This window comes from Trichophyton benhamiae (assembly GCF_000151125.1).
Source record: "Trichophyton benhamiae CBS 112371 chromosome Unknown Abenha-G-c-208f01.r1, whole genome shotgun sequence".
NCBI lineage: Eukaryota > Fungi > Ascomycota > Eurotiomycetes > Onygenales > Arthrodermataceae > Trichophyton > Trichophyton benhamiae.
In genome coordinates, this window is record NW_003315095.1 from 108168 (window position 1) to 129255 (window position 21088).

A 21088-nucleotide genomic window follows, 5' to 3' on the forward strand; every position below is an offset into this window, starting at 1 on the left:
GTTAGACACGCCAGTTGTTCTGACATCTCATCAATTAAGCAGTGCCATGTTCAACGATGGGATGCCGCATGCATATGGTAATGAAATGAACTCCCTTCCCCATGCTCAGAAATAGGTGTGACAGGCTCCGTCTTGCCGTTCGCATCTCGTCTCATCTTCTTGATAGAAGGAGGATGGCTGTCGGTTCTCTCTGCGGAGTTAGCGGCCGTTCTCTTCCGGCTCGCTGACGACGCAACTGATGGATCAAGGCTGGCCTCTCGTTCAGCTACCCGTGCAGCTTCGATCTGGGCCTTAGTTCGTTTGGGGTTCCTTGTTCTACCCTCCTGGTTGAATTTCGCCCAGTGTAGAATCATGGCTTCGGTGCGTTTGGGGTGTTTGGAGTTCTTAATCTTGAGTTGGTTTTTAGGATCTTGAAGGGGATCCGGATAGAATGGTGTGGAGGCCTTTGACGTTCCCGCTGACGTCGGAGCTGGAGATTTTGGTGACTTGGGTGATTTGACGGGGGCACTTCGAGGTGCGCTGGTTGATAGAGCATATAGGGCCTGAGCCAAGGGCCGGGTAGACTTTCGGACAGGTGTTGGGACACTGCTTTGAGGCGTAGCGTGTCTAGATTGTGAGCGGGAAGGGCCGCCGGGGCTGCCTGGTTCGGATGGAGCTTGAGATGTGTCACCAGTAGATGAAGGCTTCGAGCCTCCATAGCGGGTCACACGTTTAGGTACGAGAAGAGCTTTGGCTTCGGCTTCGGCCTTTGCCACGTTAGGAGCTCTCTTCTTCGGCTTGATAACGGGTGGTGGCCGAAGTTTGGGAACACACTCTACTCCATTCTCCTTGACGGTAGCCCAGCGGTTCATCTTCCATGGTTCCGTGCCGCTTAACTTCATCTTCCGCATCTGATCGGCAGTAGGAATGAAACCACCCTGAGCGAAAGGATCCTGATAGCCAATCTGGCTAGCTTTCGGGTCATGTTTGTAACCATATAGCATTGCTTCTTTTTTATCCTCGAAGACCTGCGGGTCCTCAAGTTCTCTTGGGTTGGAGGTCTTCTTGAGTGAAGACCGTGTAGCTCGCTTTATCAGCTTTTCAAGCGCCATGTGTTCATCTTGCCAGACTCTAAGTGCATGAGCTGCATTGACGGTAATTGCATAAAGCTCCTTTGTCGAAAGGGTCGAGGGGTCCTTCATGATATCAATGTATATATTGGGATCTGTGAGGGTCAGGAATTTTCCCGGAGCAGTAGAAGCTGACTCGTAGGGTTGCGGCCGCTCGAACCCATCAAAAGCACCCTCCCAGCGCGACTTGATCTCGTCCCGCTTGCCCTCGTAATCTTCTGTGAAATTTCTAACATCATGCATGGTCCAGTGGCGTTCCAGCTCTTCCTCGACATTGGGTGTGCCTTCACTCTGAGAGGCAACTGGTAGACGACTCCCTTGGTCTGACTCGAGAGATGGAGTGAGATTCTCTTCGGCAACCAGATTGTTGAACAAGTCTTTGGCAATATCCGGATGGTCATCCCGCATGTGCTGTTTGAGACTGTCGAGGCTATTACCAGTGGTTGCTTCTGATTCAGAGGTCCCCGATGGGAACTCCAGCCCGCACCAAGTGCATTTTACAGGGGGCAAGTCAGTAGCTGGGGTATGTTGTGAAGAGGCTGACGGGAGGCTGCGTGGCTCAGATAACCCTCGCTGTACTCTCTGTGTTATGGGAGAGTCCGGAGTGTTTATCAGTGGCATCCCAATGTCGATGTCATCCTTGGGCGCAGAGGTGGACGACATCGTGGCACAGAAGACAAGAAGAACAACAAGAAGAACAACAAAGAAAGAAAGAAAAGGGAACCAGCGAGAAGAAGGCTCTTCTCTCTCCTGCGTACGAAGTCAGTAAACGAAGTGACCATAAAGTAGGCAGAGTAAGTGACTATAATGCTGCTGCAATCACTGCATCACTGCATCACATGGTCTGGAAGGAAGGGAGGACAAGAGTGAGAGGAGACAGCGACATGGAACAAGAAGATGTATAGAACAGTAACTAAAGTAAGCATCGAAGGTGAATTGCGTGCGCAGACGAGCGAGGCGAACATCTTTCTTTTCCCCCGGGTCTAGAGGAAGAAGACGAAGCAGTGATGTGGCAGTTGATGCAGCAGCCGGCTATGTAGACGAAGCGAAGTAGAAAAACTCTTTAACTTACCTCAATAGATTAAAGCCGCCTTTATTAATAATAGTAATACCATTAAGTCGTTGATGTGTTGATGCAGACCAGCGTAGTGTTCAGTGACTTGCGTGAAGAAAAAGTAACTTCCTTGGACCTTTTAACTAGTTAGAGTATCAAACGGCCAATCAAGGAGTTATCAAGGCCGGGCTGATGTTGGTTGGTAGGCGTAGACAGTCAGCTGGGGGAGCAAGTAGAATCGGTCAACGACGAGAAAGCGTAGTAGTAAACCCGCCCAGCGGATCAGCGGAAAGGAGGGAAACGAAATGGAAAGGAAGGGTGAAGAAAAAGAAGAAGAAGAAGAAGAAGAAAAAAAAAAAAGGCGTAGATTAAACAGGGCTGAAGGGGAAAGACAAGATCAGGGAGGGTAAGAAGTGTCTCGATCGTTGATTTTTTTTTCCCTGAAGGATTGATAGTACGACAGTGAGAGACCAACACCTTGCGAGAGAAAGGAGAAGGGAATAGGAAAAAAAAAAAAAAATACTAGTTTTTGGGTTAGTAAGGCAGAGCTGATGGACAAGAAGAACTGGCGAGCCCAAGATGTTCGGCCATCTAGTAAGTAGACGGAGAGAAAAGGGAGAGTGGAGGAGGTGAAGGAGACGAGAAGAATCAGCAGAAGAGAAGAGAGAAAAAGTAAATCTAGTTTGAGGTGGCGAGGAGACGTGGTTGTGTTGTTTTGGGGGTGATGAACGGGATGGTTAGGTTATATGATAGTTATTTCGGCCAGAGGGAGCAGAGAGATGAAGAAGAAGCCGATGATGGGGACTTTCTCTCCAGGAGAGGCTGTCGGGGCCTGTCTAGATCGGAGAGCAATGATGGCGCTGAGGCGAGGGTGACAGTGAACAGTGACAAGGAGGATGGTTGACGTCGGAGAAAGAGGCAGAGCAGCACAGCACAGGACAAGAGAACGCAGGAGGAAGAAAAGGCCTTTGTCGGCTCGAGGACACGACACGGCCAGGGGGGGTTGCTGGTGGTTGGTGCTCCTTTGCTGTTGCTGGGGGAGAAGTTTGCAAGCAGCAGCAGCAGCAGCATCCACGATCCGATCTAGATGTGGATATTTTTTTTTTTTTTTTTTTTCCTCTGCCCTCCCTTTAGGTAACTAAGTAGAAGAAGGACGAGGAAGAAAGGGAAAAGGACAGGAAAAAGAAAAGAAAAAAACTAATACGGAGTAAAATAAGTTTAGTTTCCAAAGGGACAAACAGCTGCTCGACTTTCGCTCTCTCGTCTCTTTCGCCGGTCTGATACATAGTTGGGTTAGTCAGCAGGGTGAGGCCCAATCAGCGGGCGAGAAAGTCGCGGGAAAGTTACATGGCGTCAAAAGTCGTTACGCGATGATACGGCGGACAAGGACAGGCAGGGCATGGAGATTGAAGGCGCCCGGCCTGCTGGATGACCTCGCCTGGATGAATGGCCGGGCAGCTGTGTTGCTGTCTATTGAGCAGCGGGAGCGTCGCCTATTGACAGGACAGCTCCCTGCGTCTTGGCCTCCCCCAGTTCGTCCACCCGGTATCGCGTGTGAGATTTCGGAGGCGTCTCTCATTAGCGCGCGGTAATGCATATCCTCTGCTCTCTACTTTAACCTCATCTCCAGTCTCAACTGCGGCAGCAGGTAGTTATTGATCACCTCGTCTACTCATTGTTCATATATTGCCAATAACCGACAGACTAAGAAGCTCATGGCCTATTTATAAAACCTACTTTCGTCATATTGAGTGCTACTGCTATCTCGTATACAGAACACGGTGTCGCAAAGCGAATACACTGCACACTGCTGCATAATATTCAGCATGATACTGAGTTTGATAACATAGCGGTAGGTTCAATCACAGCTTCCCTGTTTATATATCGTGTTTGATAGCAAGCGGTGGCCTTGACGGGTATAAACGTACGGCGTAGTGGACGTGGCGATCGATAGTTCCCAATATGCTCATTCATTAGCTTTCATCTTTACCACCATCGCCAAGACAGATAGCACCCACCAAGCATGATGACCATAAGCACCACATACAGTGTGAGACCGCCATCCATTTGACGTGGTAAGGAGTATCAAACAAGATGCTGGCAGGCATCGAGCAGGAAGCCAGCGAGCGCTACCTGTGTCATTGTCGTTTTGATACTGAGTTATACTTAGTAAGTGCTAACCCAAAAAAAGCTAGCTGCAACACATATGTAGCCAATCATCAGGGGTAAAAGTATCAGCCAATCAGAGAAGTATCAGCTGACCCACTTCCCGCAACACACATTTCGCATGGGTAAACACAACATGAAAAATACAACCACGATAATCCTTATACTGCAATTTCAATGGACGGAGCATAATTAATATCCCTACAAAGGACATACGGCTGGCAGTATTCATCCAAGACGGGCTAGCTACCACCACTCACCCTGTCCCTGACTTCACCTTTTTACGTTGGACCGTACTTAGCCTCCGGTTCTACTTTTTCAGGGAGAGCAACACAATATACATAGAATCCTGCTCACGCCAATGCTCTCCACCACATGAGCCACAGCGCACCATCATACATGTCTGCCGTCTTATCTCTCACTGGAATGCTCCTCTGATTGAGCAACATAGCCGTGGCATCCGGATATACGCTGTGGGGGCGAAGCAGGTCCAGTAATAGATCCCAGCGACCATCTCCGCAATTCGTTCGAACTCCGGCATCCAGGCCAAAAGATTTGCTGGTTAGCGCAGTGGAAATGACAACTTCAACATGACGTCAATGTCACTGCCCGCCGGACTCGGTTCGTGGAGAAGTGGTCTGACAGGCGAGACAAGGTGTGTTCGTGATAATGCGAGATGGTTTCAATTGACCACCCCATTCCGCTGCGGGTGGTACTTGGTCTAGGAGGACGAAGGTATCTAGTTCAGCCTAAGAGCTGCATGGCCCGCAAGTCCAATGGGTTAATATTCCCCATAACACAGGCACAAGCCTGGAAACAATTCAAGACAGAGATGATAACCCATTGCAGAGTTTCAAGGGAGGTTGCCGGACCTAATATGGACTCTGGTCATAAGCATAAACAACAATTTGGTCGGAAGATATAGGTGGGCAACCAAGTTCGCGAACCCCATTTACTATTCTCGAAGAGGACAAATGAATCTATACCGACGAGACAAGGAGGGAAAGAGTTTGGGAATTGACACAAGCTGAGCCCCAAGAAATATAATCTATCCCTCTCTTTCCAGGTCAAAAAGCCGAGAAAGACGAACTGGTGAGGAGAGGGTTGCTGGTTGAATCAATCAGACAGCGATTTTTAGCTGGAGTATATCTTGTCCCATTGGACTTCAAGGAGACAAACACAATAGTTATGAGCAGGCCACCAATCTCTAACGGATTATCGCCCTATCAAAGTCTGCCACTACACTAAAAGGAGTGAGTCCACACTAATGGTAGGCAGAGCTGAAGTTTGACACGCCCTCAGCTGGCTTCTCAAGGGATCCGCTCCTATTTTACATGACTGTGCATATTACTGTATACCAGTAAGTGCTTGAATAGATACTAATTATGATAATCATGAAAACAGTGGAATGATGGACATATGCGTGCTTGTTCGGCCCAGAGCTTATATATTGAACGCCTCGAAATTCAACAATATGTAAGTGATAACCAACGGGCGACATCTGTCCCGGTGGAATTATATTTGAGCTAGAACGCCAATCGTGCTCCGGTATTTGTTTGATTGGGATATTTATTCTATAAACAAGTGAAGCCTATCTGTCTGCGGGGAGACACTCACAAATCATGCCTCGCCTTCTGTGTATATGGATGATCGGGATTTTACGGATTTTTGCGCGATAGCAATCTATCTAATTACCTAGTTGCTTATCACCCTGGTGGCAATCTCACCCCATTGGCTATCTAGTGAGCGTCCTGCAAACCACCCCACTAGTTAAGAAAATGCATATGAAAATCGTCGAAGTCTGTCATTTGCACGTTCGAGAAATCAAGCTCCTTTCCTATTTTAGTCGCTCTTGGCTTGCGGCTCGGCCCGCCACCGAAAGAGTAAACGCTTGAGGTCTTCTCACCTCGGTGGTATAGTTAGTTAGCTCTCATAGCTGCTGAAATGTTTGGGGTAGAGTAGTTTCTCAATTCACATTGATTTAAATTAATAACCATGGAGGGTTATTCCTGTATCTCCCTTGATAAGGTCTTGGTCCATTATTACTTTAGATGACAAGCTGCCAACTAACCATATATATATAAACAGTAGGTATTAGCCACCCCCTATCCTGATTCTCAGCTCTAAATAGTCTTTAACAATGAAGCCGAATCCCCTAGTTACAAAGCATAGTGGACGATGGACTACGCTATTCATACCCGGCTAATAGATGCCCTCAGTCATTCATCTCCCCCACATCCAATGCGACTAGAAACCTACTGACGCAATTATACCCCGCTGTTGTAGCCGTAATCTCAACAACCTCCTTCTCACTAAACACTCCTTTAATCTCCTGGAACACATCCTCCGGAACCTTCACGTTTCTCGTCATGGCACTCGAGTACCGATACACAGCCATAAGTTCCTTGCTATCCAGCTCCCTCGCCAACTCCGTCTCATCACACGTATCAAGCTTGATCAGTTCAATGGCTTGATCGGATACACCTGCAGCTTTGAGTAATGGGAAGTGCTGTTTCCATTCGAACCATGCTTGGTTGATGGCTGCGACGCGGCAGATAGCTAGTTCGCGGGCGGCGGCGGGGATGGAAGTGCGAGTGCGAATTGCGCCAAAGAAGGAGTTCCAGCCATCTGCGATGGGGAAGGAGTGTAGGAGGGTTAAGTCTAGGGGAAGAAGGCCATTGGGGCCGCGCCGGGCCTGTATTCGTTCGAGAATGGCGATTTCGTCGGGGGTGGTTGTTGTGGGGGGGTTGGGGGTGTAGGAGAGACGCATTTTATGGTGTTATTGTGGTAAACGCTAGCTAGTTTTTGTGGTGGACAACTGACTAGTACGGAAAGAGAATGAGGTTGTTATATGCGTGCTTACAATCTAGTATGAGGACAGATATTGTATGTTTATACACGAGTGTGGGGGAAATGTAAGAGTAATGATAGCGGCTCAGACCCCGCTGCCAATGGCGCTTATCGGCAACGACCGGGTTGCGGCAGGCAGGGAATAGCGGCTATTAAGCACAGGGTGATAGCCGCCTGACGCGGTATACCCGCCAGCCGAAACTAATTGATTAAGATTGGACGAATCAGAGATGATAATTAGGTATAAGAGGTAGAATATGACACTAGGAATAGGCACAGGGAGGAAGGCGCAAAAGGATAGAGGTAATTAGGTCGATGGAGGCACTGAGCACGTCTCGCTCTATAACGGTAGCAAATCATATCAGACTGACAAAAAGGTAGTAATAACTCCAAAAAAAACACAACAACCCGTTATTCAGCTGTATGGGGCTGGTTAGCAGTTCCAGCGGTGCTTGGATTCGCGTTGGCTTGCTTGTTTCCCAGCCATGGTGGTTTGAATCAATAGGCGCGTACCTTTCCTTCCATGGAGACTCCACTCCCTTTGACGCCCTGAAAAATGAACGAGAGAAAAGCAAGACATATAAAAGACAACGAAAAAAAGTACAGTGATTCCAGTTTGGTTTGGACTTTCCCTCTCATTTTCACTTTTTTCACTTTCTTATTTCTTACTGTCTTGCTCGGGGCACGGGGAGATGCCAAGTACTCATGTTATAGTTCCTGACCATCTGCCACCGTCTCCTTGAGCCGGGCAGAGTCTTTGAGAGTGTTAGTAAGTCTCTCCACCGGCGCCATTGTGCGCCGTGCCTACCATGGCGGGATATCCGTAAGCTGCGCCATCCTGCTCGTTCGGGTCGAGACTCCCAGTCAGAAGGTTGTTGGAAGCCTCGGGGGGTGGAGGGACTGCGAAGCCTGCTGGTGGTTGTTGAGCGGGTGCTGCCCCGGCCATGCCTGCGGGTACTGGAGCGGGACCGCCAACTGGGCCACCGGAGCCATATCCACTGCTGGATGGTCGGTTCTGGTTTTCGCCCCTGGCAGTTTGGGTCTGGGGAGTCTGGTTAACATCTGGCTTTTGACGGAAAAGGGAGAAGACACGGGGAGGGAATACCGTGGTGTATATAATGGGGAGAAGAGGTAGAGGTAAAAGGAAAGAAGGAAAAGAGAGGGGGAATATGAAGAAGAAGTGCATACAACTGTGTACTTACTTCCCGGTATTTCGTGAGGTAAATCTTCAAGGCTTCGGCGTAGTTTTCGAATCCGAGCGATGTCATGGCAAAGAGGATATCTTCCCCATTGACAGTCTTGCGTTTCTCTCCCTGACACTTCTCCGAAGCTATGTCGTTCCATCCACCATGCGTTAGTATCTGCCTTTCCACTTCAAGGTGCAATTACAAATTTGCCACCCTTGTCACGTTGCACGACGTACCTTCGCTGGTGATGAACGATATGAACTCGCTCACACACTCTTGCATGCACTCCTTTGCTTCCTTTGCTATTTTGGCATTCTCGGGCAGGGCAGTCTTCATAATTCGGGCCACTATGGGAAGTTAGAGAGGAAGAAAAATCACATGTTAGGAAAGCTGAACGTTATTGATAAACATGAGGGAGGAGGAGCATGGGTGATATGAATGTCTTTGGTGATTGGACCAAGCTGCAGCCAGATTCAAGGTTGCAGCACATCAGCTTGAGGCTGATTGACTGTATGCGCATGTAGCTTGCTTTGGGAAGAAGTGGGGGGAAAGCATGGACATCTGAGGCTGTCTTTGCCTTGTAGAAGGGACTTTAGACTTGACAAGAGGGGATTTGTATATTGGCGCCGGCTAATGTTGGTGTTCTGTGCGCGCATGGGACAGTGACCAGTCCTTTTGGTGTATCCTTTTTGCGCCAGTCCGGGTTTCTTTTGTGTGCGAGAGGAGTTGAGGGAAGAAAAGGTGGTAGGATAGGTAGGCGGGTGACATCCAACAAAAGAAGACGACGGGATTGACAACAAGAGGGCAAAGAGAGAGAGAGAGAGAGAGAGAAAGGGATAAACAAACCATTTGCAATTGGCAGCCATCGGTCCTGCTCTTTGACCTCGAATTCGCCCTGGCCCTGCGTCTGTATATCGTGGTGTTCTCTTTCCATGGGCTCCGCCTCGTCTCCTGACTGAGTAACTGGTTCCACCTCTGGTTCCTTTGGAGGAGAGGCCGAAGACATGGCTTATACGTCCGTTGGTTATGTATGTACGGGGAAGTGCGCAAAGGGGCTAGGGACAAGCAAGGCAAGGGGGCAGAGAACGGCTCTTGCGGCAAACGGAGCGTATGGGATGGCGCTCCTGCTTCGAGTAGTGTGGACTTGACACGTCACTCAACCCTCCGTACAAACCCTAAAGGGGGGGGTGATAGGATGTGAATTAACTATGATAGTCTGACTTGGTCCTGTAGGTCCCAGACGTCAAACGTCAAATGGCCGTGGGCGGGCGCGTTGGTGTGTCCCTTGTGTCCTGCATCGAAAGGGGGACCGCATTAGCTTCAGCACCCAATGAGCACGGCGGTCTTTGCTTCACGATCGCCTTGGACCGGGCAAGGCATCTTTTCTTCTTCAGACCAAGACAACAAGAAGCAGCCGGAAGGAACAGCAGACAGCAGACACAGAAGCAACGCAACAGAACAGAGGCAGAGAGAGGCAGAGACAGCGAGAAGGGGGGTGGATACCTTGGATACCTCGAGCCGTATCCGCGGGCAATGGGAGGCCGTGGAACAAGCAAGGACCGGGCGGCTGGCCGAACAGCGCAGCAAAGGCAGGGCAAAGCCAAAAAAACAACGAGGGAAAAGGAAAAATAAAGAATCAAAGGTAGTGGGAGCGTCGAGTGCTTGGGGGGGTCGGCGGGCTGCCTGTTGACTGGATGGACGTACGGAGTGTATGTTGTTCGAAGGCCAAACAGAAGAAGCGTTTCCCCCCAGGGCAAGGCAGGACAAGGGCTGGCTAATCCGCCGAGTCGCAAAAGGAGGCTAAAAAAAGCAAAACGCGCTGGCCGGCCGCAGTGCAGTGTTCTGTGACTTTCGCCCGGTGCGACTCGACTCGACTCGACTCGACTCGAGCTGGCTGGCGGTCGGTGGAAGTGGAGAGCGTCGCTGCGCTGCGCTGGCTGGTTGGGCGGAAACCGAGTGACAGTGACAAGCCGGCGTCTTCGTGTCGGCGGCGATGCTTTTTGGAGCTCTCGAGGGCGAGGCAGAGGGACGCTGCGGTGCGATGCGATGCGATGCGATGCGAGGTCGAGGGTGTTGTTTCTGCTGGGCCGCGCTAGCCAGCGAACCTGTGCTGTGTGTGTTTGTTTTTTTTTTTTTTTTTTGTTTATTTTTTATTTTTTATTTTTCTTTTTTGCTTCTTCAGCGGGTGCTGCTGGTTGTCCTTTTTCTCGATGCTTGACCGCAAGTTGGGTATACGACAGGGCGATGTGACGGAGCTGCGAGCAGGCGGCGGGCGATGCAGAGGCTGGCGCAGGCGGTCGCTGGTCGCTGGTGTTGTTGATGGACATGGAAGAAGGCGAGTTTGGATGGCGGAAGAAGATGAAGATGAAGATGAAGATAAGATTAGGTTAGTTGGCTATTGCTTATCTTGTTTTTGCTAGCTAGCCTGCTGCTGCTGCTGTTGATATATATATATCCATGATGTAATGATGGATGACGCTGGAGCTGGCCTGATATTGATAGTCACTGGCGGCGATGGTGATAGCACTGCCGTCTACGTACTGTTTACGTGCTGTTCATGGCTCGAGCAGTTCAGAATCAGGCCAGAGGAGCTGCTAGTCAGGTAGCTGTCAGCTAGAAGAAGCGCCCCTACGGCAAGGCGATGCTACGGCATCATGGCCTGCTTCCTAGGCTGACAGTCATCTCGTTGTAGACGACATCTGAAGTACTCCGTGCTGCTCTCTACATTTGACAAGCTGCATGGCAAGATGCATGTACTGTAGCTATCACAGACAAGCATAGCAGAGATCAAAGGCCAGGATGGTCAACCACGCCGATCGCCCAACCGTCTTCGTGACAGCCGATAAATGATCTGTCGCCTGCATATTGTACACAAGTCCTTAAGCTTCTCTCTCTTGCTCCCTCAAAGACGATGATGGCCTCACTCACGCATGCCGACGTCGATACCCAACCGGTAGGCCGCTTCCAAACACACGGGACCAAGCATACACAGAGCTAGCCGGCTGCTTACTCCCAGCTGGAGGTAGCTTAGCCTGTTTAAAGACAGTGCAAGCGAGGACTTCGCTTGTCTTCCAAGTTCCGTCCCCGTCTTGTCCGAGCGCGTGTCTGTCCATGCTGGCTCCGGGTTGGTTAGGTAGACGTGCATCCCACAGACAAGCTTAATTCCCTTTGTGTCTTTTATGCGCTGGTCAGGGCCCATGGTTCATCTCGGCGCCTTGCATAGTCACTGAGAGAGGAACGTCAGCGTGGACATGGCCAGCGTTGTCATCCTGCCCTGCCGTTTTCAGACACTCTATAGCACTTGCCCCTGCGGCACAGCCAACACACCATGAACCAGCTAGTAAATACCAACCCGTAAAAGAAGCGTCCAAAGTAGAAAGGAGGGGGGTAAAAAAAAAAAAAAAAAAGTCCATAACTCCATTTCATTTTATGCCCGTTATTCATGCCCTATTGCTGCACAACCTGGATATGGTTCTTTTTCTTCCAGCTGTCCATCTCGTCTTGCTTGCTCTTATACTGCTTCATGAGCTCGTCGAGAACCTGCTTGAGCCCGTCTGCGTTCGTCTTCAGCGAGGGGATCACGTCCTTCACTGTCCGCTCGACAAGCACGCCGTTGATCATGCGGAAGCACTTCCGGTCCAGAGGGAGGGGCTGGAGGGATTCTATTACGAGTCTTGATGGTGTCAGTGTGTCAGTATGTCTCGGATGGGCGGTAGATGAGTAGGCAGAAGCAGGTATTCGGGCTGGTGCGGGTAGGTACTTGTGTTCTTCGGCTTCGGTCTCGATGTCGCCTATCTTCTGTGCGAGCTGGTGCAGCGTGGTCTTGAAGTTGGAGTACTGCATCTGCAGCTCTGCGGGGAGGTCAGTTACTTCAAGGACGGCAAGTAAATAGCAAGAGCGAGATGGCTGGACGTACCCTGCTGTCTCTTTGGGTCGACTTGTGCCGCCATGGTGCTTGGTGGTGATGCGCTGGCGTGAGATGTTGATGTTGTTAGTTATTCAATTCGTGATGTTTTTCGATGTTCGAGCTGGTGGAAGTTGACTAACTAGTTAGTCTGCATCACCAGCCAACGTCAAAATCTACTCCATCCAGCAACAGCAAATACTCAAACTGATGTATAAATCGCTTTATTCCATCTATCGTGCTATCCGGGTCCAAGAATTCTATATAAGTCAACTATATAAGGCAAAAGAGGGGGCAAAAAAGGAGAAAAGGAAAAAGATATGAAACAATGTGGTATATATACATACACATTACCGGGTACAATTAGCAAATAGACACTATATACAGCATAAAAACCCAACGCGAAAGCAAAACCGAGCCGAGAAAAGGAACTTTTCCCAACCGTCCGTGTTTTCCCCTAGAACTGAAACTGCTCGTGGAAGAAAAGTAGGAAAAGGGGCCCCCCGTTAAAAGAAGTGAAAAAGAGGTTGACCATGAACGCCGGTCCTTGCACCGAAGAGGTGAAATGTAAAGTAGTATAGTATAATATAGTATGGTATGGAATGGCATAGTGTAGTGCAGTATATAGTTATATCGTCGTTAACATAAAAATTGCCGTAAATAGATGGGATGGGGGTATATATATAAAGCAAGTTGGTCGATAAGGTGGAATCGGAGACGGTACGGAGTGTGTATATAGGTGTGTAGAAGAGGGGGGGGATCGATCATCGGCCAGGACCAGGCAGCGACAGCCCTAACTCTGCAACCAGGTACTCTCCTGGAAATAATCCGTCAATCCTGGATCATGCAGGTATAGCTCGCGCCATTCATCTTCCATGTCATTTAGATTTTCAGGAACGACAGCTCCACAGGCGTCAGATTCAAAGGTGAATAGCTGTCGCCAATCTGGTCCCTGGCCTGGCGAAGGAATATGTTCTGAGGCTCGGGGACGGGGTTGTTGCGGTTGCTGCTGCTGCGGTTGGGGTTGGGGTTGTCTTTGTGGATGAGGTTGAGGCTGAGGCTGCGGGTGAGGATGATGAGGTGCGCTGACGGGGCCCATGGGCTCAGAGTGGGAGAAGTAGGTTAGTCGTTCGCCGAGCTGGGCTTTCGGCCACCAGCTATGGAGCTGTGGTGGAGGCAAGGGAGCCTCGACCTGTGGTGATGGGCCTTCGGTAGACTTGGACACGGAGTCCCCTTCCTTGTGCGGTTGGCTAGCATTGGTTTGCTTCGATTTGACCATTTGCATATCGTACTTGAGCCGCTTGGAGCTCTCGAACAAGTGCAGGATGCTCTCTGCGTTGTGCCAGTATTCCGATAGCGCGCGGAGAGAGACGAGCGTGGAGTCAAACCGGCGCAGGGCATTGATTGCAAGAACTGGGTTGGAAAAGCGCAATTCCACTCTGATCTGGATCATGGCTGTGAACAGCGTGTTAACGGCGGATGACCAGAGATACTTGACCCGGTCCTTTTCGCGGAGCTCCTCGAAGATAGACACAATTACACCTGCGGCGGCACTGCATATCTCTGCGTCGTTGTGGGCGTAGGTGTCTGCGGAGGCGCGCGGGTGAGGACGGTGCAGCAGGATGAGGAAGTTGTTGTATGTGAGATGGAGCAGGGCGGGCCAGGCATGCATGTCCGAGGTGGACATGCGGACCGTATCAGGCAGTTTGATAGACCAGTTTGCCAGTGCCTTGTCAGCTTCGGACAGGATGCTCTTGCGCCGTTCGGGAGCAATGCGCAGACCAAAGCGCTCGCGGACAATGAAGGATATCATACAGCACAGCTCGGTGAATTGTATCACGTAGTCCTTTTGGATGTTGTTGCCGCAACCCTCGAAGTCTGCCTCCCTCAACGGCTCGACGTCGCAGTCGTCCAGGTTGATCGCCTGCGGACGGCCGTACTGCAGGGAAACCATGACATCAAACTGGACGAGAATCCACCATGCTCTGCGCCACATCCGTTTGTCGTGAGGAACGAATATGCTGGACCCGGAGTTCCGGTGCATCCCTAGCCCCGTAGCTATCCTTGCGGCGACGCCTACCCAGTAATGGGCGTTTGCGGCGACGTCGTCGTCCACTGGGTCTGAATACCAGGTAAGCAGGAGGGCCGCCTGGACCATGATATCCCTGTTCCGCTCCACCCTGGCCTCGAAGAGGAGCTTCGCTCGCCGAAAGAAGGCCGCCTTGAGGGTGTCTCGCATTGGTCGAGGGCGGGAGACGTGCGCACCGGCAAGCAGGACAGCCTGCAGAATCAAGAGGGAGGGAGCATCAGAGGAGTCCCGCCCCTTGTACTGAGCCATGAAGATGTCCTCTGCCAGGATGGGGAAACCGGGATTGACATGCTTGAAATAGGCGTCGACCAGCTCATCAGCTAGGGCGGGTTCGGGCAAGACGAAAGCATCCCGGGGAACCTGTTCGAAGCCACACTCGATGTACTTGCGGGAGATCTCGTTGGTAGCAAAGTGGTACACCTCGTCGTCGCGGTCTACATGCTGCTGGCGCAAGAGGAAGTTGAGATTGGAGACGTCCTGCCCGACGTAGATGACTCTGACGTTCTTCTGGATCTTGCGGTGCGTCGACTCGTCGTCGATCAGCTTTGCAAGCTGCTTATCCCGCTCCGAGGACTCTTCCTCGTCCGGCGAGATGTCACGGTAGTCCATGACCGAGGCTGCTGGATAGGACCCCTCCTTCTGATCCCGATCCTGTTCCAGCTGGGTTTCATGATGCTGCTGCTGCTGCTGCCGGTGTTGCTGCTGGTGGCGGTGCTGTTGATGCTGATGTTGATGTTGATGCTGGTGCTGGGCGGTAATGTCGAGGACGGACATGGTGGTGTGGTGCGAGTCTGGCATGGGCGGGTTCGACAGCGCGGCCTGTGCATGCGGCTCGTCCGATTCCGGAAAGGGAGCGCATCTGATGGGGACGGGATGCCGCAGGGACCTGGAGGCGGTCCGTTTCTTCTTCTCGTGGATGCGGCAGTCTAGCTTGCCGGCGGTCCTACAGTTGGAGCAAGGGACCCCAACGGTGCGCGCATCACAGCGGACCTTGCGCTGGTGGCAGTGAACACAAGCGGCGGGCCCTAACATCTGGTCAGCAAGCAGCACTACTTTCTTCGCTTCGTTATTTTTTTTTTTTATAGTGAAGAGGGGAGAGGGGGAGGAATTGGAAGTACTCTTCCGCTTGAGGCCATTCTCGTCGGCCGGAGACGGGGGCTTGACATCCATGGAGAGGCCAGCCGGTCCAGTCGAGTCCTGCCCGGGTCAGGTAGAAGGTCAAGTCAGGTCCAGCGGTCTCAGAGGGTCTAGGTTATATCGCACACGCACTCCACGAGGCCGAAGAGACCACCAGCCATGCCACAGCGGTCTCCTCGCAGGTCTAATGGGCTGGTAGATGCAGGGAGCGGACAGAATTGTGCTTGTAGAGGGCGGTGGGAGCCGGCGGTCGAGAAGTGGTTGAGAAGTGGTGAGAAGTGGTGAGAAGTGGTGAGAAGTGGTGAGAAGTGATGGATAGCAAGCGGAAAGCGAAGACGCAAGAAGAAGCAAAGCGAGAGAGCAAGACGAGCCACGTGAGGTTACAGATTTAGGTAAGATGAAGAGAGCCGCTGACTAACGCCTCTCCGGCTAGGCAGGGCGGGGAGGAGGCCAGAGGGCGGGCGGGCGGCCTTGGGGCGTCTCTTTAACTAAGTCTTTAACTGGCTTTAACTGGCTTTACCTGAGCTTTAACTAACTCTTAACTGAGCTTTAACTGAGCTTTAACTAAGGCTTTAACCAAGGCTTTAACTAAGGCTTTAACTGGGCCCGAGACCAAGGCCGCGCCAAGACCAAGTCCCCTGCCATCGCGCCGTCTTCTTCTTCTCTGCTGCTCTTCTCACCGTCCATCCCTCGATGATAATAGTAATAAATATCCCTTCATCCCTTCTTCTTGTCCTGCGATCCCTCCTCTTAACCTCTCGTAAACTGCCCGGAACCTTGGAGAAAAAGCCTGGGCGCCGCTTTGCTGCCTGCTGACTGGCCGCCCGCCCTGGACTCCACTAACGGGGATGAGGCCTAAAGTCACTCTCGGGTGAGCGTCCAGGGGCGAGTGACTCCGGCTGGCTGCCTCTTATACTTCTTGGTCGAGGCACCACCTATACTTAGTTAACGAAGGCCCAGGCAGGTCCTTGATCGGCCGCTGCTTGCTTCTTCCTGCGGCGCCTCGTCTTCTCCGCGGGCTCACTCGACCGCGACTTGGTTCCTGTACATACACTGCTATGACTATAGAGAATAATGCTTCAACTGCTCACCCCTTTCTCCAGCGCTCCACTTACCGTATTTAACCTTTGGACTCGGAGATGCTCCAGCGGTTCTTCTGCTCTTCCTTTGCTCGAGTTATCAAGTGACCGTCTTGCTCTCCTCTTTGTCTGGCCGCAGTCGCAGGCTTGCTGGTTAGCCGACAGGGCCGGGCCCCTGGGCTCACCCCTGTCACCTTACTTAGTTAGATCCCTATTGTGACTTTTTTTATAGCCATATAATTATACGCATTAATTATAGACACTTCGAACGCCAACTAAGGGCTTATGCCTTAGTGAACTAGTGATCGAACTCGTCAGCCGGCAGCCGGCAGCCAGGACCAGACTTGATTCACGGCCGCCTCTTGCCCGCTGGTCTTCGCCGTTGAAACCGTATATGCGGGTTTCCCTCGCCCTCTTTGCCTCTTTCGATCGCCCGCTGTCGGCCTTGCTTCGGCTACGGCGGTCTCTTGTCTCTTTTCTGTTCCTTTTTGTCTTCGTCGTCTTTGCTTCTTTACGCTCATCAAGTTAGTTGTGCATTTTCTCGGCTCAGCCCGAGGATCTCAGCCCAGACATGCATATCTACCATATCTACCATATCTACCAATGTATGTCAACTTCTACCCCCGAAGTTACATCAACTTTGACAAACGGATCTAGAAAAAAGCAAAGAAGGGCTTCATCTTGCCCCACGTTTTGGCTGCTTCGAAGCTAATAACTAACCGGCTAAACAAACTGCTGGCCAACGAAATTGCTATAAAACTCGCTGGAGCAGCTCAACATCCGGCCGAAGCATTCCCCCGAGCGGCTTCCTCTTCTTTTTTGCTGTGATCCTCCACTCCCTCGGCGGATGTCATAGACAGGGCGGAAGTCTCTTTTAACTCCCCTCCTTTGGTGCTTCTCTGGTGACGTTGTTGCTTACTGATTATCTGCGATCCATCTTAACTAAGTATATATAAGTTCCTCCACCCCGCCAGGCACATCCCCGCTACATAACTAACATTAACATCTACTTACTTGAGGGGAGCCGGGATAGTTGGTGATACTTCATAGCCACCTTGCCCGCCGCAGCCAGCGTAGTTAGATTTATATTGCTTGCTTCACTTTGGTTCTCTCGACCGGCTGTGGCTTAATATAAAGGACAAAACAATATATTACTGCATACATAACAAGACAGACCGATGGCCCCCCACGCTGCTGCTGGTGCTGGTGCTGGCACTGCCGGCGATGCGGCTCAGAAGGCCGCCGTCGTCGAAGGGACGCTGACCGTCGCCAACGTCGCCGCCAACAGGACCAGGTGTGCCCTCCCCAAGGGTGTCGCCGCCTTCTCCGACAGCAGCATGTTCAAGAGCGCGGTAAGTCCTCTTCCTCTGTGTCTTGCTTTTTTGCGTCGTCGCCCAGTGGGAATAGCCGGCTTACCCGTACACACACCAACAGGCATCAGCGTCACAGCCGAAAGCGAAGAGATGGGACCGTGAGTGATGAGACAGCTGGCAGACACCCTCAAAGGAGCGCTTTTTACTGACTGGCTGGCACTTCGACGGGACAGGCTACCTTACCGAAGAGAGCAAGCTGCGAAAGGTCCGTCTTGACGTCCATCACCCTTTTTGTTCTTTAACCAAGTAACTCCTGCGTATATTAAATTAGACTGCGGCCACTGACCTCTCTTGCAGCCCTCGACCCTGAAGCAGGTGGCTCTCTACATGGGCCCCAGTAAGTTTTTGCCTCGCTCCCATTAGTTATTTATATGCACAGATTTACGCTTCGAGGATCAAGCTGACGCCGATAATAGATGTGATCTCTCTGGGGGGTGGCCTGCCGTCCCAGGAATACTTCCCCTTCCACGAGATCTCCGTCAAAGCTCCCAGCCCTCGCCAGTTTGCAGACCCGGCCCCGGCTAATCCCGAGTGCGTCTTCTCCTCCACCAAGCATGATGTGGCAGACGGAACGAGCGATTTCGATCTCGAAGTGGCTCTCAACTACGGCCAGTCCGTCGGATACGCTGCTCTCGTGCGATGGATCACCGAACATGTCGAGGTACGGATGCCTTCGACCATCTACCTCGAACAACTCTAGAAGTTCTCGCTAATAATATGTAACTAGATCGTTCATAACCCTCCGTATGGAGATTGGGAAATCACCATGGCGCCCGGGAGCACGCAGGGATGGGACTTTGTTCTGCGCATGCTCTGCAAGCCCGGCGACATGATTCTCACGGAAGAATACACTTTCTGCTCTGCCATGGAGGGTGCCGCTGCCCAGGGTGTCACCCCTTTCCCCGTCAAGGTCGACGCCGAAGGCCTCCTCGCTACCTCTCTGGACGAAATCCTCACCAATTGGGACCCGGCTGCACACGGCGGTGCTCGCAAGCCAATCGTGCTCTACACCGTTCCCTCCGGCCAGAACCCAACGGGCGCCACACAGAGCGCCGAACGACGCAGGGAAGTCTACAAGGTCGCCCAGAAACACGACATCATCGTCGTCGAGGATGAGCCATACTACTTCCTCCAGATGGAGCCCTACACGGGGCTCAACACACCCACCCCTCCCCCGCCTGCAACCACCGACGAGTTCCTCAAGACACTCATCCCTTCATACCTCAGCATGGACACAGACGGGCGCGTTATCAGACTCGACTCTTTCTCCAAGGTGCTCTCCCCCGGCTCTCGTGTCTCATTCCTCGTTTCCTCCGCCCAGTTCACAGAACGCATGATCAGACAAGCCGAAACTTCCACCCAGGCTCCTAGTGGAATGGCTCAGATCATACTCTACAAACTCCTAGACGAGTCATGGGGCCATGAGGGATATCTCAAGTGGCTCATCCACATCCGCATCGAGTACACAAAGCGCAGAAACTGCATCATGGATGCCTGCGAGGAGTTCCTACCCAAGGTTGTGGCGTCCTGCAACCCTCCGACCGCAGGCATGTTCGTAAGTTTTTCTCCTTTTCCCTCGCCCACCCACCGCCCCCTAACCCCTACCCTAATCCCTGTCCCCGTTCCCGTTCTTTGTTGTTTTCCTCTCCTGGGAGCGAACATAAAAAAAAAAAATTTCCAACACAACAGCAAAAAGGCTAATATCCCTGCAAGAACTGGATGCGGGTTGACTGGAAGAAACATCCTGCCTACCAGCAAGGAAAGGACCACAAGGCTATTGAAGAAATGATTTTCCTGGCCGCCGTCGATGCTGGTGTCCTTGTTTCACGCGGAAGCTGGTTCTTGGCCGACCAGTCGGCTACCGAGGAAGATATGTTCTTCAGGTCGACCTTCGCCGCTGCCCCGGCAGACAAGATCAGGGAAGCCATCAGGCGGTTTGGCGAGGTCCTCAAGGCCCAGTTCAACATCCAGTAGTAGCCAAGACCCCGTTCTTCTTCTATTCGCGATCCTTCAATTGATGAGGTGAGTACGGAGTAGGTACATAAACTTATTCCTTCGTTCAATATGGTCCTAGGGCGGCTTGATGTTGTTTAACCAGTTACTCCTGCGGGTTTTGTGGTCTATAGACTGTGGCGAGTTAGTTATGCCCGTAGATTCCTCCAGGTAGTTGGCCGCTAGCACCCTTCTGCACATGACTTATGAGTAGAGCAAACAAAAAAAGAAAATGAAAAGAAATAAAGCCATTCAAAAGCAACCCCTTTCTCCCCTCTATATTCTAGAAAAGCTGGGCTTTCGGATGGTTCTCTGTTGTACTGCTTAGTCATCGCGCATAAACACTTTCTCCGCCCTCCGTCGCGTCCCAAACAGGCAAGATCCAACATCATCGTCCAGACGTCAGGCCTCAAGCTCAACTTCGACTCCATCTCAAACTATCAAATTGCGATACCCATTTCCTTCACGCTGTTGACGCTCACTCTGCAGCAATAGATGGCGTTGTGGGGCGTTTTCAGCAAGGAGGTCTTAACAGCCTCCGCTTTCTTAAGCTTACTTTTCTTGCCTTTAACGTTTTAATTTTCCCGGTTGATACCCTACTTCCTTTCTTGCTTGCTCGCTGGTCTTTCGACGTTGTGCTCTTTTTATTTCATTCAATTTCATAGGTAAGAATGGAGACGTCTGTACTCGCGGACATCCGTATTGGCCCGTTGAGAAACCCTTTCCTTTTGGTAGCTGGATTAGCCGTAGTTTTTGGTGCTCTATACCCATTGTAAAAAAATATCCTTGTTTATTGCATGACTGGGCCCCGGTATACGTTCCTATCAGGCAATAAATAGAGATATTTAGATATCCTCAACCGTATTGGAAAATGATATATACCCCATTCCCTCGATTTATGGCTACTAACGTTGACATTGTGACAGTTTTCTTTGATTCCATACTATCCTAGCCAGTGGCAACTCTCGTATATACCCAATTCACTTCCTCCTACGAACAAAGGGGCACATACACCAGGCCTATCTCATACCTTTATTTGTTGCGAAGCATTAGCAGCACTCTCCAGTATCTTTCTTGCAAGGCCATCTATCTACCTATCTGGCAGTGCTAAAGTATGTTGATATCCACTACCAAAGGCCCAGGCTGGT

At 51.2% G+C, this 21088-nt stretch overlaps 9 protein-coding genes across 9 annotated transcripts; 2 read left to right on the forward strand and 7 right to left on the reverse strand.

The window, feature by feature from the left end:
- Positions 1-50: 50 nt before the first annotated feature.
- ARB_01298 (uncharacterized protein) lies at positions 51-2035 on the reverse strand (the record flags this gene model as incomplete). Its single annotated transcript, XM_003012293.1, has 2 exons — positions 51-1859; positions 1949-2035. 2 exons carry the CDS (start codon positions 2033-2035, stop codon positions 51-53), a joined length of 1896 nt encoding a protein of 631 aa, XP_003012339.1.
- An 881-nt stretch (positions 2036-2916) lies between these two features.
- Positions 2917-3234, reverse strand: ARB_01299 (uncharacterized protein; the record flags this gene model as incomplete). The annotated part of the gene is made up of 1 exon (XM_003012294.1): positions 2917-3234. The coding sequence occupies one exon, from the start codon at positions 3232-3234 to the stop codon at positions 2917-2919; it is 318 nt and encodes a 105-aa protein (XP_003012340.1).
- A 3310-nt stretch (positions 3235-6544) lies between these two features.
- On the reverse strand, positions 6545-7099 carry ARB_01300 (4-carboxymuconolactone decarboxylase family protein; the record flags this gene model as incomplete). The annotated part of the gene is made up of 1 exon (XM_003012295.1): positions 6545-7099. One exon carries the CDS (start codon positions 7097-7099, stop codon positions 6545-6547), a length of 555 nt encoding a protein of 184 aa, XP_003012341.1.
- Positions 7100-7945: 846 nt separating this feature from the next.
- Positions 7946-8702, reverse strand: ARB_01301 (uncharacterized protein; the record flags this gene model as incomplete). The annotated part of the gene is made up of 3 exons (XM_003012296.1): positions 7946-8194; positions 8382-8509; positions 8603-8702. The coding sequence occupies 3 exons, from the start codon at positions 8700-8702 to the stop codon at positions 7946-7948; spliced, it is 477 nt and encodes a 158-aa protein (XP_003012342.1).
- A 256-nt stretch (positions 8703-8958) lies between these two features.
- On the reverse strand, positions 8959-9372 carry ARB_01302 (uncharacterized protein; the record flags this gene model as incomplete). Its single annotated transcript, XM_003012297.1, has 1 exon — positions 8959-9372. One exon carries the CDS (start codon positions 9370-9372, stop codon positions 8959-8961), a length of 414 nt encoding a protein of 137 aa, XP_003012343.1.
- A 248-nt stretch (positions 9373-9620) lies between these two features.
- On the forward strand, positions 9621-9998 carry ARB_01303 (uncharacterized protein; the record flags this gene model as incomplete). Its single annotated transcript, XM_003012298.1, has 1 exon — positions 9621-9998. The coding sequence occupies one exon, from the start codon at positions 9621-9623 to the stop codon at positions 9996-9998; it is 378 nt and encodes a 125-aa protein (XP_003012344.1).
- A 1815-nt stretch (positions 9999-11813) lies between these two features.
- ARB_01304 (uncharacterized protein) lies at positions 11814-12316 on the reverse strand (the record flags this gene model as incomplete). Its single annotated transcript, XM_003012299.1, has 2 exons — positions 11814-12217; positions 12283-12316. The coding sequence occupies 2 exons, from the start codon at positions 12314-12316 to the stop codon at positions 11814-11816; spliced, it is 438 nt and encodes a 145-aa protein (XP_003012345.1).
- Positions 12317-13063: 747 nt separating this feature from the next.
- On the reverse strand, positions 13064-15529 carry ARB_01305 (uncharacterized protein; the record flags this gene model as incomplete). The annotated part of the gene is made up of 1 exon (XM_003012300.1): positions 13064-15529. The coding sequence occupies one exon, from the start codon at positions 15527-15529 to the stop codon at positions 13064-13066; it is 2466 nt and encodes an 821-aa protein (XP_003012346.1).
- A 2224-nt stretch (positions 15530-17753) lies between these two features.
- ARB_01306 (uncharacterized protein) lies at positions 17754-19922 on the forward strand (the record flags this gene model as incomplete). Its single annotated transcript, XM_003012301.1, has 5 exons — positions 17754-17927; positions 18070-18153; positions 18328-18609; positions 18676-19503; positions 19662-19922. 5 exons carry the CDS (start codon positions 17754-17756, stop codon positions 19920-19922), a joined length of 1629 nt encoding a protein of 542 aa, XP_003012347.1.
- Positions 19923-21088: the final 1166 nt, after the last annotated feature.